Source organism: Loxodonta africana, chromosome X (assembly GCF_030014295.1).
Source record: "Loxodonta africana isolate mLoxAfr1 chromosome X, mLoxAfr1.hap2, whole genome shotgun sequence".
NCBI classification, from domain to species: Eukaryota; Metazoa; Chordata; class Mammalia; order Proboscidea; family Elephantidae; genus Loxodonta; species Loxodonta africana.
The window spans coordinates 176671815-176690402 of record NC_087369.1 but is presented as its reverse complement, the minus strand read 5'-3'; the positions used below and the strand labels follow the sequence as shown (position 1 = coordinate 176690402).

The window sequence follows — 18588 nt, the reverse complement described above, 5'->3', positions numbered from 1 at the left end:
GGGGAGGTGTGGGCAAGAGTGGAGGGCCAACTTGGGTGACACCCTGCACCACGTGTGCTTGGGGGAGTTGGAAAGGAGGCTTCGTCCAGGTCTGTGGTTTATGAGCTTCAGGCTCTTTTTCTGTCAGCCCCCCACCCTCATGCCATCCTGTGAGAGGTGGGCCTCTCTCTGCTCTAGAATATGAGCGCCAGGGGGGATGAGGGCAGAGCGGGGCTACCCTGCCTGCTCTGAGCACAGCAGTTGGTTTTTCTGCAGCCAGACTAAAAGGAAGGTGGGACAAAACCGTCAGACAGGGGAGCAAGTGTGGACAGGGCTTGTGGACACCTGTCCCCTCCCTGGCTGGGCTCACTGAGAGGCAGACTCTAGGTTTGCTACTGAGCTACTCCACCAGCAGTCGGAGCGTCTGGAGGGCCTGAAGTTCCACGGGGCGAGCTTACTCCCAGCCATTCCTTCTCCCAAGCCCCATCTCCCAGATGAAGCAAACTTGGCCAACTCATTCCTCTTTTCCACCCTGGCATACAGTACTGGCTGGCTGGCGTCAGCCTAGCTTCTCCGCACGGTAGCGGGGTGGAGGAGGAGGGCGGAGATCCGGCAGTCTGGACCGGCCCTGGGCGTGGGCAAAGCCAGACACCAGAGGAACTCCTCCTCCCGGAGTGGCAGAGGGTGGAGCGGGGCGCGCTGGCCGGAGGGGGCGGGGCGAGAAGGGGAGGCGGGGCGTGAGGGCCGGGGGCGGGGCAATCGGGGAGGGGGCGGGCTAGGGTGGGGCGCACGGGGCGGTTCCGGCGCGCGCCCGGGGCGGTGGCGGTGGCGCGCGGCGGGGGGCCGTTGGGGTGCGCGTCAGTCGAAGTGGACACTGCCGCCGCCGCCGCCGCCGCCATGCAGCTGACGGTGAAGGCGCTCCAGGGCCGAGAGTGCATCTTGCAGGTAGTGTCGCCAGGCCCGGTCCACCCTGCCCCACTCGTGCACTCACCGCCTTCAGGCGCGGGGACGGGAAGGGACCAGGGGCGGCGCCGGCTCGGGGAGGGGACAGGGCAGGTCGGCCAGCCGGGGCGGGGAGGCCTGGAGAGCTGAGTCCTGGAGGGGCCTGCGAGGGCTTCACAGCCCAGCGAACTGCAGGCTCAACCCCTGCCTCCCAAACTCGGTCCGCTCAGGTGTCAGAGGACGAGATGGTGTCCTCACTGAAGCTTCTGGTCTCCGAGCAACTGAACGTCCCTGTGCGCCAGCAGCGGCTGCTGTTCAAGGGCAAAGCCCTGGCAGGTACCAGGGGAGTGGAGACGCCCAGGGAGCCCCGCAGGAAGGCGGGGGTGGGGTGTCGAGAATGAGACTGGTGGCAGTGTGACGCTCCACAGCAAGGCGGCTATCAGTGCTGCCCGCACAGAGGGAGCCGACACACCGGCAGCAAGACACACTGCAGTGCCCTTGCTTGGGCTCACTTCCCTGGGCAACTACAGCAGCTGGAGGTAATGAACTTCATCAATTTCTCCTTGGCAGATGGAAAACGACTTTCAGATTACAGCATTGGCCCCAATTCCAAGCTCAACCTAGTGGTCAAGCCTCTGGAGAAGGTGTTACTGGACCAAGGCACTGCTCGGAGGCAGGCAGAGGTCCAGCCCCGACCACTAGCTCCACCCTCAGAGACTTGGCAGCTGATCGCCAAAGTTCTGGGCCGACACTTCAGCTCAGCAGATGCCAACAGGGTCCAGGAACAACTCCAGCGGGTGAGAATGTAGCCCCATAAGCCCAAACCTCCTCTGCCACTCCAGTGCCCCCTGCTCCAGCCTCTGCTGACTGCCCCCCCCCAGCCCAAATCCTGCTGGCCTTCTCTCCTCAGGAGTACGAGAGGTCCCTGAGCCGCCTGACGATGGATGACATTGAACGCTTGGCAAGCCGCTTCCTGAACCCTGAAGTGACCGACGCTACGGAGAAGGGGCTCTCCAAATAAGATCCTTGGCATGTGGGAGGAAGCATGGCTGCATGTTGCATTAAATGTGTTCTCGTAATGTTAACAAAATAAAAACAGCTGACTGCTACTGGCTCTTGCTAGGTGCCAGTCACTGTCAAAGCACTTGACCTGGGTTCACTCACCAACCCCTCACAAAAGTGTGACAACACCGGCTCATACCAGTGAAGGGGATGGGGGCAGAATCTGAGTCCAGCCACCTTCTAGAAGTGCCTCACAGTGGAGCAGGGCAAGTGGTTGTTTACAACAGTTACAAGGGCTGAGCTGTGGTGTTTCATGGGTAGCCTACTGAGAGTAAATTCTCCATCGACTCCCTCCCAGGCCTGAAAGGGGAGGCAGCTGATGCCTGGGGCTCAGTCCTGCCACCTGCCCTCTACTCATCTTCACAGGAGCTGATGTGACACATGTCCTGGCATATGACAGCCAGCCTTGGGGCCTTCCTCAGAGCCGCTACAACCCATGTGCTCTGATGAAGGAAAAGTAGATCGGGGCTCTGTGGTGTGACTTGGGGCATGTGCCTGTGCCATGCTGGGCCCCAGCCATCAGCTCTGCTCAGTGAGGGCCACTCCTCCAATCTGAGTCCATCTTCCTTCAACCTCACCCCAGCCCAGCAGGGGGGGAATCTCTGCAGCAGTGCTTCCCCCTGGGTTTGATAAACTACTGAGGCCAAAAAGGAAGCAATGGCCAAGCATGGACCAGAGACGGGGTGTCCTGGCCCTTCATGTCACGGCTCTCCTCTGTCTCCTCCCAGAAGGGGTCAGGTCTCGCCCATGAGGGGTGACAGGTGACTTGCTTGAGGACACTCATCACAGCACGGAAGGTGCACGTGTGCAGGGCCTTCCCCTTTCCACGCCCCTCCTCCCCTGAAGAAGCGGGGACTGGGTGGCACCGGTTTCTCTCTCCTTCACCTTGCCCTGTCCAAGAGTGCAGAAGGTCATCTAAGCCCCGTTCCTTTGAGGAGGGCCCTGGGTGGTAGAGGCTGGAAGGAAGCCATGTGCATATGGAGACCCTGCTCCAGCCGCTGTCCCCCCTGGGGCTTCCCATGTCTCCATGCTCTTACAGCAGGAGGGTGGCTTAGGTGGGAACTCCCCGCCCAAGGCCCATGGGCGAAGGCTGTGAAGACCAGACCCAAGCCCCTGGACTACCCGAGGGCTGGGAGCAGAAACAGCATGCGTGGTCCAGCCACTCGTGAAAATGTGCCAATGCTTTCATTTTGTTTTAGGCAGCAAATTTATTTCAAAGGTTTAAATAACAGTAAAGGTGGTTGAGATTTTTATTTTTATCCAAAGGGAACTATATTAGCTGGGCCGCCTTTAGTTCTATCTTAGCTATCTAGTGCCGCTATAACAGAAATACCACACCTGGGCGGCTTTAACAAGAATTGATTTTCTCACAGTTTAGGAGGCTGGAAGTACGAATTCAAGGTGCCGGCTTCAGGGGAAGGTCCTTGTCTCTTTGGCTTGTTTCCTGGCTCCTTGGACAGCTTCATGTGGCTTGGCATCTCTCTTCCCCCATCTCTGCTTTCTAGCTTGCTTGTTTAATCTCTTGTGTATCTCAAAAGAGATTGACTCAAGATACATCCTACACTAATCCTGTCTCGTTAACATAACAAAGACAACCCATTCCCAAATGGGATTAGAACCACAGGCATAGAGGTTAAGATTTACAACACAGATTTTGGGGGGACACGGTTAAATCCATAACAGGTTTCAAATAATTAGTTTAACAATAGAAGAAATTGAAGTCCAAGGGTATTGGCAGCGGTGAACCATTTCACCAAATACCCTCTTTCTTCTTGCCTCCTCTCAGCATTCTGCAATGTCTGCTTCATTCTTGGCCACTCCTTTTATGAGAAAAGATGGCTGCCTGGACCTGCCGTGGAACCCAAGGGCTTCTTCTCTCCCTATAGAGTAGCTTCTCAGATGACCCCAGCAAACAAGTGCTTTTGTCTCGTTGGGCAGAACTGGGTCTCACAGCCAATATTACAGCCTCTGACAGTGTGTCAAGAGGTAGGTAGGACTAATTCCCCTTCAGGGCCTGCCCTCTGGCACTGTGCCTGGAGCAGCTGCCCTGGAAACACTTGGGCTTCACGAGGGAGGTGGAGATACTCACCGAAGGCAAGGTCCTGAGGTGGTGGCGGAGCAAGAAATGCTAGGTGGCCCCAAATAGCAGCTGTCCACTTCTGGGACCAACACACACGGATGTGTTTCAGAAAGCAGGAGGAGGACCACCGTGGAAACATTGAGGGTGAGACAGAGACAGGGAGCGCAGACCAGGAGAAGCGTTTCCTCAGGGCCCTCTGCTGCAGGTTCTCCACGTTGCTGGCGAACTTCAGACAGGTACTTTTGACTTCCATTTTCCAGGTGAAGAGACAAATCCTAGATATGGTCACTGAGTCAGTTGCTCCGGGCGACCAGGTAGTTAGGAGAGGCCCCAGCTGGACATGAGAAGGCAGCTTTCCCGACATCTTTAGGAGGTAACAGGGGCATGTTCGGGTGGTGGCTGAATACGGAGTGAGAGATGCAAAGGGAGGATTCTTTTCAGGCTTCGTGCTCAGAAGAGTGGAGAGACGGCGGAACAAAAGGGAGCCTAGGCAGAGGACAGAGGAGGGCTGGATGTGGTCTGGTTGCATTGGAGTGGCCAGGTGTGGCCAGGGGAGCTGTCCACTGGGCACTTGGACATGGGGTAAGGAACTCCAGGGAGAGTTTGGAGCTGACTTGAAGTTCTCAGGGTGTCTGGGGGAAGCCTCACTAATGGGGAAGCCTCACTAATGGAAAAGCTGACCCAGGGAAGGCTAAAAGGAAGAGTCATGGCGACAGTTGCTGGATTGGTCTGTGCCTCTTCTATGCAGAGTTGTTGTTAGTTGCTGTCAAGTCGATTCTGACTCATGGCGACCCCATGTGTGCAGAGTAGAACTGTGCACCACAGAGTTTTCAAGGCTGTGACCTTTCAGAAGCCAATTGCCAGATCTGTCTTCTGACGTGCCTCTGGGTGGATTTGAACCACCAGCCTTTCAGCTAATAGATGAGTGCTTAATGGTTTGTGCCACCCAGGGACTCTCTGAGGAGTACTTACCTCATTTCGTCTTCACCTAACCGCCATCTACCAGGAAGGGGCAGAGTCGGGACTTGAGCCCACACCTGGTGAGATTCCAGAGTCCTTGTAACTGTGATGCTGTGCAGCCTTCTAAGATGACTTTGGGGAGTTATCTGTGGAAAGGAAGTTCTAGAAACTGTGGGGACCAATGTGGTGCGGCAGGAAAAAAGGGATGAGCCCAGGCCTGAGCCTTGAGGAACTTCAACAACTAGAGATTAGTTAGAGGCAAAGGACTGGGCAAAGGAGGCTGAGGAGCATCCTGAGACAGGGAGCACCAGGAGAGTGTGGTGTCCTTGAAGCCAGAATGCATGCTTCCAGAAAGACAGGGAGGTTGTCTGGTGCTGCTGAGAGGTGGTGAGGTGGGGGGGGGGGGGGGGGCTGAGCCTCCTTTGGGGTTAGTAACTAAGAGGTCATTGGTGATCTTGGCCGGAATGTTTCTGGGAAGTTGGGGGATGCCACTGTAGGGTGGGCTGAGGAGTGAGAGTGAGGGAAAGGTAAGGGGCTGAGACAGTGACTGGGGAACCCTCATTTCAGAAGCTTATCTGCGGAGGGCTGTGAAGAGAGAGAGAATGTTTGTGGTCATTGCTGGTGGTGGTGGTGATGGTAAGCCATGTGTGACCATGGCCAGGCAGGAGTCGGCAGGTCAGGGAGGGGAGACAGGCAAGGGAGCCAATGCTGGAGGAACAAGCTGATCAACCACGACAGGAAGAGAGGTGGGAGGGCGTGGGGCTGAGCTGGAGCTGGGGCTGCTCTGCTCCTGGCTTAGCTCCGTGGTAACGCTCAGCAGAAACTGAGGCCGACACTTGTGGAGCTGCAAGGACTCTGTGAAGGAGGGTCTGGGGCTATTGTGATATGGGACTGGGGACAACATGGCTGTAGACCTTGCCTTCACCCCAAGTCTCGGGGTGGCCCTCAGGCCTACCTGGAGGCCCCAAATAGTGAGATCCTTCAACAGGTGGAGGAATGTGTACCCCAGACCCACCACCCACCCCTCAGGGAAGGGTCTGAGGACAGTCCCTGACCCCAGGGTAAATGTGCAGCATGAAGGCAGGACCTGGCCAGATGGCTAGGCATTCATCTCTCCTGCCCTACCTTTCACCTTGCTGGCCTTCTCAATGTCGGGGTGCTCCAGGGCCCCATCCCTGCCTCCTCTTCTGCGTCTGTAGTCATTCCCATTTCTCCTTCTGTTCACCCAAGTCCACATCTTCGCCCTGCCTCACTCCTGAGCTCTGGTTCAGATACCAAGGGTCTGACTCCCGACATATCCTAGACATGTTGTGGCATGTATCAGGACTTCATTTTTTTTGACTGACATTATTTATTTATCCATTCACCTGTTGATGGACACTTGGTTTGTTTCACATTTTTGGCTATTGTGGATAATGCTGCAATGAATGTTGTACGAGTATCGCTTTTCATACCTGCTTTCAAGTATTTTGGGTGAATACCTAGGAGTGGAATTGCTGGATCATATGGCAATCTTGTCCCTAGAAGCAGCAGTCAAGAAATCAAATAATATATTGTATAGGGCAAATCTGATGCAGAAGACCTCTTTAAAGTGTTAAAAAGCAAAGATGTCACTTTGATGACTAAAGTATACCTGACACAAGCCATAGTCTTTTCAATTGCCTCGTATGCATGCAAAAGCTGGCAAGAAAAAAGGAAGGCCAAAGAAGAATTGATGAACTCGAATTGTGACGTTGGCAAAAAATATTGAACATACCATGATCTGCCAGAAGAATGAACAAATCAGTTTTAGAAGAAATGTAACCAGAACGCTCCTTAGAAGTTAGGATGGGGAGACTTCAACTCACTAACTTTGGACATGTCATCAGAAAAGAACAATCGCTAGAGAAGGACATCACGTTTGGTAAAGTAGAGGGTCAAGAAAAGCAAGGAAAACGCTCAGTGAGATGGAGTGCCACAATAGCCAGAACAATGGAGTCACACAGCGACAACCATGAAGACGGCCCCAGGACCAGGCCATGTTTCTTTCTGCTATACATAGAGTCACCGTGAGTCAGAGCCTGGAGTCACACAGCGCCAACCATGAAGACGGCCCCGGGACCAGGCCATGTTTCTTTCTGCTATACATAGAGTCACCGTGAGTCAGAGCCAGGCCAAGTGCAACTAACAACGACATGGTAACCCTATGTTTAACTTTTTTAAGAGAAGCAGTAATTTTTTTGGAAGAGTCTGGGCAGTTGTGCTGTTGAATGTCCCAAAGTCTTGTCTGCCTGATTAGTTCTGCATTGTTAGAATCAGGTTAAGCATTTTTGGCAAGATTACTGCCCAGGTGATGTTGTGTCCTTCTCTCCCATTCCCCTGACATCACATCAGGAGGCACATGGGGTTAGGCTGTCCCACTGTTGGTGGTGCTCAGTTTGATCACATGGTCAAGTAGGCGTCTGCCAAAAACATATGTTAAAGTCCTAACCTCAGGTACCTGTGAATATAATCTTGATTGGAAATAGGGTCTTTGAAGATGTTACCAGTTAAGTTACCATGAGGTCATACCCAAGCATAAAAGAAGAAAAAGCGAAAACAATAAGAAGGAAAAACAAAGACACACAGAGAGGCAGACAGAGGGAAGACAGCCATTTGATGATGAAGTTACGCTGCAGCTCCAAGCCAAGAAATGCCTGAAGCTACCAGAAGTTGGGAGAGAGGCGTGGAACAGACTGTCCCTCAAAGGCTCAGAAGGAATCAACATGGCTTACACCCTGATCTCAGACTCCCAGCTTCCAGAACTGAGACAATACATTTCTGTTCTCATAAGCCACTCAGTTCGTGGTATTTTTTTAACAGCACCCTAGGAAACTAATACAGCAGCCAATGATGATTCTCACCTTAATCAGTTATTACACTCAGGGTTGCAAAATGGTGATTGTCTAAAGTTTTCTCTCATTCTGTACTTATTAAATTAGTTGGACTTCCTCTATAAAGAAGAGTTTTTCTTTTTTCCTGCTCTCTTTTCTTGAATACCAGGGAGGATTCATGGAATTTTTATTCAATGACTTAGAATCCATGACCATCATATTTTTGGGTAATAATTTTTTATTGGACTGAAACATACTTACAGTGAAGTACACAAATCATAAGTGTACAGTTCAATGGATTTTTAAATTGAATACATCATGTATCTATCTCCACCCAGATCAAAATATAGAATGTTACCAGCACTCCAGGATCATCTTGTATTTTCCCTATCCTAGCCCTAGAATCAGCCATTTCTCCAAGGTGACCTGGTTAATTTTTTTTGGTGAATGCTGAGGGTGCGCTCATTGCTACTGGGGTGTCACTGCTTCTAGACCCTTTCAGTGGACTAGGAAATATATTTTTTAAGAAAATTTTTAAAGAAATCATGATTTCGTACTGAAACCTCCAATTCCAACCCAGTATCACAGGTTCTTTGTCACCTTCTCTCATTCCACAGGGAGGTTTCAGATTATTAGGAATGATGTTGTCTGCTCCTGACAGCATCCATATATTTACTCATTTTCTCTATCAGATAGAGTCTATCCTAAAGTACACCCAAAATAACCTCACGTTCACTTCACCATTACCATTACCTACAACCAACATACTAAGAGGAAAGCCAATTTGTTTTTAGAATATATCCCACGTAAACCACACAAGGAGCACAGGCGCTGTTTAAAACGCACTTGAACTATTTCCTCTGCGTGGTTTTGTTGTCAATAAGATATGCATTTGGATCATTACTTTTTGTTTTTATTAAATTTTAGTATTTTATTTTTTCATCCCTTTAAATCAGTTTTTGAATATGTAAAATACTTACATGGTTCAAAAGTCAAAACTACATAAAAAGATACGTTCAAGAAATCCCACACCCATCTCAACTTTCTTTAGGTGACCATTTTCAATAGTTTCTGTTTGATCCATCCTATGCTTTTTTTTCACTAAGTGTGTGTGTCTGTGTCCTTTGTACTCCCCCTTTTTATATAATATATCCCAAAAATAATTCCATATTGGTGTATGTTGCCACTGAGCCAACTCCATACAGATACGTATTATTTTTAAAGCTGCATAGGGCCATCGTGCGGATGGACCATAGTTTATTTAGCCACTCCACACAATGGCCCTTTTTGGTGGATATTTAAGTTGTGCCCGATGTTTTACTATTCCCAATTATGTTGCTGAAAGAAACCTCGTGCATATGCTGTTTCATAGTTGTGGAGCGAATTCTGGGATTGCTGGGTCCAAGACAGTCATTGAGTTTTGTACTTCCTTATTGTTGTTATTGTTAGGTGACATCGAGTCACTTTGAACGTGTTACGGATTGAATTGTGTCCCCCAAAATGTGTGTCAACTTGGCTAGGCCATGACTCCCAGTATTGTGTGATTGTCCATCATTTTGACAGCTGATGTAATTTTCCTGTTTATAAATCCTACCTTTATGATATTAATGAGGCAGATTAAAGGCAGTTATGTTAATGAGGCAAGACTCAATCTATAAGATTAGGTTGTATCTTGAGTCAATCTCTTTTGAGATGTAAAAGAAAGAAGCAAGCAGAAAGACTGAGGGACCTCATGCCACCAAGTATGAAGAATCAGGAGGGGAGCCCATCCTTGAGACCTGGGGTCTCTGCGCTGAGAAGCTCCTAGACCAGAAGATTGACGACAAGAACCTTGGCACAGAGCCAACAGAGAGAGAAAGCTTTCCCCTAGAGCTGGCACCCTGAATTCGGACTTCTAGCCTCCTAGACTATGACAGAATAAATTTCTCCTTGTTAAAACTACCCACTTGTGGTATTTCTGTTATAGCACCACTAGATAACTAAGACTCAACTCATAGCAACCCTATGTACAACAGGATGAAACACGGCCCAGTCCTGTGCCATCCTCACCAATAGTTATGTTTGAGTCCATTGTTGCAGGAACTGTGTGAAACCATTTCGTGGAGGGTCTTCCTCTTTTTCACTGGCCCTCTAATTTACCAAGCATGATGTCCTTTTCCAGGGACTGGTCCCTCCTGGAAATATGTCCAAAGTTATGTGAGACAAACTATTGCCATCCTCGGTTCCAAAGAGCAATCTGGCTGTATTTTTTCCAAGACAGACTTGTTTGTTCTTCTGGCAGCCCATGGTATATTCAATATTCTTCACCAACACCATAATCCAAAGGCATCAATTCTTCCTCGGTCATCCTTACTCAATTGTCCAGCTTTCGCACGCATATGAGGTGATTGAAAACACCATGGCTTGGGTCAGGTGCACCTTAGTCCTCAGAGTGACATCTTTGCTTTTCAACACTTGAAAGAGATCTTTTGCAGAACATTTGCCCAATGCAATGCATCATATGATTTCATCACTGCCGCTTCCATGGCCGTTGAATGTGGATCCAAGTAAAATGAAATCCTTAACAACTTCAATCTTTTCTCCATTTATCATAATATTGCTTATTGGCCCACTTGTGAGGACTTTTGTTTTCTTTACGTTGAGCTGTAATCCATACTGAAGGCTATAGTCTTTAATGTTCATCAGTAAGTGCTTCAAGTTCTCTTCACTTTCAGCAATCAAAGTTGTGTCATCTGCATAATGCGGGTTGTTAATGAGCCTTCCTCCAATCCTGATGCCCCGTTCTTCTTCATATAGTCCAGCTTCTTGGATTATTTGCTCAGCATACAGATTGAATAGGCATGATGAAAGGATGCAACCCTGACGCACACCTTTCCTGCCTTTAAACCACGCAGTATCCCGTTGTTCTGTCTGAACATCTGCCTCTTGATCCATGTACAGATTCCTCAGGAGCACAATTGTTTGGAATTCCCATTCTTCACAAGGTTATCCATCATTTGTTATGATCCACACAGTCGCATGCCTTTGCATAGTCAATAAAACACAGGTAAACATCTTTCTGGTGTTCTCTGCTTCCAGATCCACCTGACATCAGTAGTGATATCCCTCGGTCCATGTCCTCTTCTGAATCCAGCTTGAATTTCTGGCAGTTCCCTGTCGATGTACTGTTGCAACCACTTTTGAATGATTTTACTTGCATGTGATATTAATGATATTTATTGTTCAATAATTTCCGCATTCTGTTGGATTACCTTTCTTTGGAATGGGCACAAATATGACTCTCTTCCAGTCAGTTGGCCAGGAAGCTGTCTTCCAAATTTCTTGGCATAGATGAGTGAGCACCTCCAGCGCTGCATCCCTTTGTTGAAACATCTCAATTGTATTCCATCAATTCCTGAAGCCTTGTTTTTTGCCAATGCCTTCAGTGCAGCTTGGACTTCTTCCTTCAGGACCATCGATTCTTGATCATATGCTACCTCCTGAAATGGCTGAACATTGATCAATTCTTTTTGTACAAAAACTCTGTGTATTCCTTCCATCTTCTTTTGATGCTTCTTACATTGTTTAGTATTTTTGCCTCAGAATCCTTCAAAATTGCAACTTGAGGCTTGCATTTTTTCTTAAGTTCTTTCAGCTTGAGAAATGCCGAGCATGTTCTTTTCTTTTGGTGCTCTAACCCCAGGTCTTTGCACATTTCATTATAATACTTTCCTTTGTCTTCTCGTGCTGCCCTTTGAAATCTTCTCTTCAGCTCTTTTACATCATCATTTCTTCAATTCCCTTTACTTAGTGCACATTCAGTTCAGAGTCTCTTCTGACATCCATTTTGGTCTTTCCTTTCTTTCCTGTCTTTTTAATGACCTTTTGCTTTCTTCATGTATAATGTCCCTGATGCCATCCCACAACTCGTATGGTCTTCGGTCATTAGTGTTCGCCACGTCAAATCTATTCTTGTGATGGTCTCCAAATTCAGGTGGGATATACTCAAGGTTATATTTTGGCTCTTGTGAACATGTTTTAATTTTCTTCAGCTTCAACTTAATCTTGCATATGAGCAATTGATGGTCCATTCCACCATCAGTCCCTGGCCTTGTTTTGACAGATGATACTGGGCTTTTCCATTGTCTCTTTCCAAAGATGTAGTCAATTTGACTCCTGTGTATTCCATCTAGCGAGGTCCATGTGTATAGCTGCCGTTTATGTTGTTGAAAAAAGTATTTGCAATGAATAAAGTCATTGGTCTTGCAAAATTCTATCATGCGATTTATGGCATCGTTTCTATCACCAAGGCCATGTTTTCCAACTAGCAATCCTTCTTTGTTTCCAACTTCTGCATTCCAAAAACCAGTAATTATCAATGCATCTTGATGGTATGTTTGATCGATTTCAGACTCCAGAAGTTGGTAAAAATCTTCAATTTCTTCATCTTTGGGCTTAGTGGTTGGTGCATAAATTTGAATAATAGTCACATTAACAGGTCTTTCTTGTAGGCATTGTACTTCAGGATAGATCTTGAAATGTTCTTTTTGACAATGAATGCAACGCCATTTCTCTTCAATTTGTCATTCCCGGCATAGTAGACCATATAAATTATCTGAATCAAAATGGCTAATACCAGTCCATTTCAACTCACTAATGCCTAGAATATCAATCTTTATGCATTCCATTTCATTTTTCATGACTTCCAATTTTCCTAGATTCATACTTGTCCACTCCACGTTCTGATTATTAATGGATGTTCGCAGCTGTTTCTTCTCATTTTGAGTCGTGCCACGTCAGCAGATGAAGGTCCCAAAATCTTAATTCCAACCACACCATTAAGGTCAACTCTACTTTGAGGAGGCAGCTCTTCCCCAGTCGTATTTTGAGCACCTTCCAACCTGAGGGGCTCATCTTTGGGCACCATATCAGACAGTGTTCAGTCAATGTTATTCATAAGGTTTTTACTGGCCAATTTTTTTCAGGTGTAGATCTCCAGGTCCTTCTTCCTAGTCTGTCTTAGTCTGGAAGCTCCACTGTAACCTGTCCACCATGAGTGACCCTGCTGGTATTTTCAATACTGGTGGCGAATCTTCCAGTATCACAGCAACACGCAAGCCACCACAATAAGACAAACTGACAGTGCGGTGGTATACTTCCTTAAAAAAAAAAAAAGTTGCTGTCGAGTCCAACTCGTTGCGACCCTATAGAACTGCCCCATAGAGTTTCCTAAGAGCACCTGGTGGATTTGAACTGACGACCTTTTGGTTAGCAGGTCTAGTACTTAACGACTACACCACCAGCATACTTCCTTGTTGTTTGTTGTTAGGTGTTGTCGAGTCTGTTCCGGCTCATAGCGACCGTATGCACAACAGAACGAAACACTGCCTGGTCCTGCGCCATCCTTACAATCGTTGTTATGCTTGACCTCATTGTTACAGCCACTGTGTCAATCCACCTCGTTGAGGGTCTTCCTCTTTTCCGCTGACCCTGTAATCTGCCAAGCATGATGTCCTTCTCCAGGGACTGATCCCTCTTGAGAACATGTTCAAAGTATGTAAGACGCAGTCTTGCCATCCTTGTCTCTAAGGAGCATTCTGGCCGCACTTCCTCCAAGACAGATTTGTTTGTTCTTTTGGCAGTCCATGGTATATTCAATATTCTTCGCCAACACCACAATTCAAAGGCATCAATTCTTCTTCAGTCTTCCTTATTCATTGACCAGGTTTCACATGCATATGATGCAATTGAAAATACCATGGCTTGGGTCAGGCGCACCTTAGTGTTCAAGGTGACATCTTTGCTTTTCAACATTTTAAACAGGTCCTTTGCAGCAGATTTACCCAGTGCAATGCATCTTTTGATTTCTTGACTGCTGCTTCCATGGCTGTTGATTGTGGATCCAAGTAAAATGAAATCCTTGACAACTTCAATCTTTCCTCCGTTTATCATGATGTTGCTCATTGGTGCAGTTGTGAGGATTTTTGTTTTCTTTATGTTGAGGTGCAATCCATACTGAAGGCTGTGGTCTTTGATCTTCATCAGGAAGTGCTTCAAGTCCTTTTCACTTTCAGAAAGCAAGGTTGGGTCAACTGCATAACGCAGGTATTAATGAGCCTTCCTCCAATCCTAATGTCCTGTTCTTCTTCATATAGTCCAGCTTCTCAGAGTATTTGCTCAGCAAATGGATTGAATAGGTATGGTGAAAGGATACAACCCTGACGCATGCCTTTCCTGACTTTAAACCAATCAGTATCCCCTTGTTCTGTCCGAACAGCTGCCTCTTGATCTATGTAAAGGTTCCTCTTGAGCACAATTAAGTGTTCTGGAATTCCCAGTCTTCTCAATGTTATCCATAATTTGTTCTGATCCACACAGTCGGGTGCCTTTGCATAGTCAATAAAACACAGGTTAACATCCTTCTGGTATTCTCTGCTTTCAGCCAGGATCCACCTGACATCAGCAATGACATCCCTGGTTCCACGTCCTCTTCTGAAACTGCCTGGAATTTCTGGCAGTTCCCTGTCGATACACTTCTTTAATACTGTTTTATTCAACAAGTAACTATCTGCCTAGTACAGGGGAGCCACTGTCCTAAGTGCTGGAAATACAGCCCTGGACAAAAACAAAAGGTCCCAGAGAAGATAGATCAGCAAGAAAGAAGTAAACAAATGGACAAGCATATAATTTTAGACTATAGGCGTTAAGGAGTGCCTGGGGGTACTGTTAGATTGGTGTTCAGGAAGGCTTCTACAAGTTGACATCGCAGTTTAGACCCTAATGGCGAGGAGCCAACCCTCAGGTGTGGAGCTTCGTAAGGTAGCCTCAGTGGCTTGGCAACCCATGGGGTCTCCCAGTCTGAAGCAGGGCTATTAGCGCAGGCGCTGTGGGGAACCCCAGTGGCGTCCCCTGACAAGGGGCGGAGCTTGGTTAGGGAGTCTCAGGGTCTGGGTGCTAATGGGTTCCCTGGGGCCCGCTGCAGGGCCCGGCACACGCCTGGAGGCCTCACTAGTAGCTTGTTTGTGCAGCCACTCTGTGGGAGTGCCGCCTGCACTGAGAGGTGGAGCCTGGTGAGGGACCCTTGCTCTCTCCGCACCAATGCGGGCCACGGAGGCTCCAGCAGGGCCGGTTTGGCGGGAACCTGTCACGCGTTTAGCATCCTCAAGAGGAGCCTGTGTGTGCAGGCGCACGGGGTAGTGTCTTGCTGTACCGGGCGGAGGCTGGTGAGGGAACTTGTCTCTCCACGCCCGACAGGGTCGGGGGGGCGGGGCCGTAGTAGGGCTGGCTTGGCGAGAAGCAACCATGCGCCCCGTGTGCTCACGAGGAGCCTGTGTGCGCAGGCGCCCGGGGGTGGAGTCCCAGGTCGAGGGGCGGGGCTCCGTGGGGCGCCTCCTGCCCTCGGGCGCCGGCGGCGAGAACAGCGGGCCTCTCTGGGCGCGCTGAGGGCGGAGTCGGAGGCGGAGCAGCGGCCATGCAGAACGCAGGCGCCGGCAGCGCGGAGGGCGGCGCGGGAGGCCAAGCTGACCGCGGGGCTCCGGGAGGCGCGGTCCCGGAGGCAGCTGCCGCCGATGACCTTCCCCAGGTCGCGCAGGCACCGCACGCCCCCGGGCCGGGCGGAGACGCCGAGCCCGCGGCCACAGGCCCCGGCAGCCGACTGCACGAATTGTATCCTCTCTGAGGTGGCAGTATGAAAGGCCAGGGGGCGGGCGAGGGGCGGCCTGGCGGGATCACAAGGAGGAACAAGGGAGTGGCCTGGGCAGCCTGAGGAGGGCGGCCGGGCTGTCGGGGGGTTAGGACGGTAGAGGGAAGGCCTGAGGGCCAGGGGGCGCGGTACGGAGGTCGGAGGGCGGCCTGGGGGGCAGCGGGCCTGGGACGGAGAAGGAGTCTGGGGCACAAAGCCAGTATCCGGGGGTGCCTTAACCACATGCCCGCCAGCTCCCTCACCGTGCCTTTCCGATCGCCCCTGGAGGCGGAGATCGCCCGTGGCTCCCTGGCCCCAGATGCTGAACCTCACCGAGGGGTGGTTCATAAGGAGCTCACACTGAACGGTAGTGTCCTGGCTGTGTAAGTTCGAGAAGGGGCCGGGGTGACGGGTGGTGGCAGGTGACTGAGGCCAATCTCCATCCGACGGACGCTGTAACAGAGTCATCTACCGGTTAGGTTTTAAGCAGGGGCTGTGGTGCTCTGAGCCTATAGCCGCCTGAGGGGGGCGCTCTGATTGGAGACACCGAAAGGGTTAGCTCGAATGACGGCCTGACAGCAGCAAGGCCAAGTCCTCACCTTTAAATTATTTTCTCTGCCTCATTATTAGCCACTGGACTGCCGAAGACCCTCGCCTACTCCGGATTTCCATCATCAACTTCCTCGACCAGCTTTCCATGGTGGTGCGGACCATGCAGCGCTTCGGGCCCCCTGTTTTCCGCTAAGCCTTGGCCAGGAACAGGGGGCTGAGGCCTGGGCTTGTGTCCCCTCCTGGGCAGTGGTCCCCCCCCCCCCGCCCCGGGCATTGGTTCCTGGAGTAGTTGCCACTTTCTGATTGTGCCAGTCTAACGGTATGCCTGCATTGGCCCTTGGGCACTCTCTGCCCACTTGTTTTGTTTCCTTGTGGCTGGAAGGGGAGGGGGATGTGCTTAAATGTTTGTCACTGCAGAAAATAAAACTGAGCTTCTACTCCGCATCTGAGTTCCTTTTCAGCTCCCACGCCTCCAGAGTTCCTTGTCCTCAGGTTGGAGGGGAGCTTCTGGGACTCACACATTCAAATAGTACAAGGTAATTGAAGACCATTTGGGAAATGGGAGAAAAGGAAAATCACTCGTGTCCTTTCATTCAGCATTCACCACTCTCAACATTTTGAAATATTTTCTTAGTGTTATAGTTGCATTTATGCATTGCATGTATAACAATAATATAAAAGAATTAGATTTAATTTCAGCATTTTTCATAATTTTTTTTTCATTTAAGATAGAGCTTTTCCTCTTTCTACAAATTCTTCAAAACCAGGGTATTAAATGTATGTATGAATGACACTTAATAATTGCTGATCATTTAAATTCTTTCCAGTTTTCCTCCTATTATGAGTAACAGTTCAATGGGATTCTTGTATATACCTGTTTCCATGAGCGGTTATTTCCCTTAGACTCCAACAGGAAGTATTACTAAATGAAATATTTACTTTTCAAATTTATTATTTAAGGCTCTTGATCTACCATACAAACTTGCTCTCCAGAAAATGCCCTCCCACCAGAATTCTTGTTTTCTCCACATCCTTGTCACCTTTGGGTCCACTTTCCACCAAAATAAAAAAATTTAGTTTGCAAGAGAAAAGCAAACAACCCAGAAACACTAGCAGACAAATTTTGTGGCTTACTGGATGTGTTTCGGAAACCCTGGTGGCGTTGTGGTTAAGTGCTACAGCTGGTAACTAAAAAGTTGGCAGTTCAAATCTATCAGGTGCTCCTTGGAAACTCTTTGGGGCAGTTCTACTCTGTCCTATAGGGTCGCTATGAGTCGGAATTGACTCGATGGCAATGGGTTTGCTTTGGTTTCGATGTGTTTCAGATCAGTGGGTATAAAGGGGAATGCTGGGACAACTGGTAAAGTGTTGGGGCAGGGGTATCAGGTGTTTCTTGTTGTTAGGGGCCATCGAGTCAATTCCAATTCATAGCGACCCTATGTACAACAGAACAAAACACTGCCGGGTCCTGGACCATCCTCACGATTGTTGTTGTTTGAGGCCATTGTTACAGCCACTGTGTCAATCCATCTCATGTAGGGTCTTCCTCTTTTTCTTTAACCCTCTACCAAGCATGATGTCCTTCTCCAGGGACTAGTTCCTTCTGATAACTTGTCCAAAGTATGTGAGATATAGTCTCACCATCCTTGTTTCTGGAAACCCTGGTGGTGTAATGGTTAAGAGTTCGGCTGCTAACCAAAAGGTAGGTAGTTTGAATGCACCATGTGCTCCTTGGAAGAAACCCCAAGGGGCAGTTCTGTTCTGTCCTTTAGGGTCATTATGAGTCAGAATCGATGGCAGCGGGTCTTGTTTTGGTTTATCCTTGCTTCTGAGGAGCGTTCTGATTGTACTTTTTTTTTAAATAATTTTTATTGAGCTTTAAGTGAACGTTTACAAATCAAGTCAGTCTGCCACATATAAGCTTATATACACCTTACTCCGTACTCCCACTTACTCTCGCCCTAATGAGTCAGCCCTTCCAGTCTCTCCTTTCGTGACAATTTTGCCACTTTCTAACCCTCTCTACCCTCCCATCTCCCCTCCAGACAGGAGATGCCAACACAGTCTCAAGTGTCCACCTGATACCAGTAGCTCACTCTTCATCAGCATCTCTCTCCAACCCATTGTCCAGTCCCTTCCATGTGTGATGAGTTGTCTTCGGGAATGGTTCCTGTCCTGGGCCAACAGAAGGTTTGGGGACCATGACCCCCGGGATTCCTCTAGTCTCAGTCAGACCATTAAGTCTGGTCTTTTTCTGAGAAATTGGGGTCTGCATCCCACTGATCTCCTGCTCCCTCGGGGGTTCTTCGTTGTGCTCCCTGTCAGGGCAGTCATCGGTTGTGGCCGGGCACCATCTAGTTCTTCTGGTCTCAGGATGATGTAAGTCTCTGGTTCATGGGGCCTTTTCTGTCTCTTGGGCCCATAGTTATCATGTGACCTTGGTGTTCTTCATTTCTCCTTTGATCCAGGTGGGTTGAGACTCATTGCTGCATCTTAGATGG

The 18588-nt window shown here is 49.0% G+C and overlaps 2 protein-coding genes across 2 annotated transcripts; both read left to right on the top strand.

Annotated features, from left to right (window-relative positions):
* Window positions 1-791: 791 nt before the first annotated feature.
* On the top strand, window positions 792-2065 carry UBL4A (ubiquitin like 4A). Its single transcript, XM_003421754.4, has 4 exons — window positions 792-924; window positions 1152-1257; window positions 1492-1718; window positions 1832-2065. The coding sequence occupies exons 1-4, from the start codon at window positions 877-879 to the stop codon at window positions 1940-1942; spliced, it is 492 nt and encodes a 163-aa protein (XP_003421802.1). The 5' UTR covers window positions 792-876; the 3' UTR covers window positions 1943-2065.
* A 13260-nt stretch (window positions 2066-15325) lies between these two features.
* Window positions 15326-16524, top strand: LAGE3 (L antigen family member 3). The gene is made up of 3 exons (XM_003421711.3): window positions 15326-15519; window positions 15790-15918; window positions 16166-16524. The coding sequence occupies exons 1-3, from the start codon at window positions 15326-15328 to the stop codon at window positions 16278-16280; spliced, it is 438 nt and encodes a 145-aa protein (XP_003421759.2). The 3' UTR covers window positions 16281-16524.
* Window positions 16525-18588: the final 2064 nt, after the last annotated feature.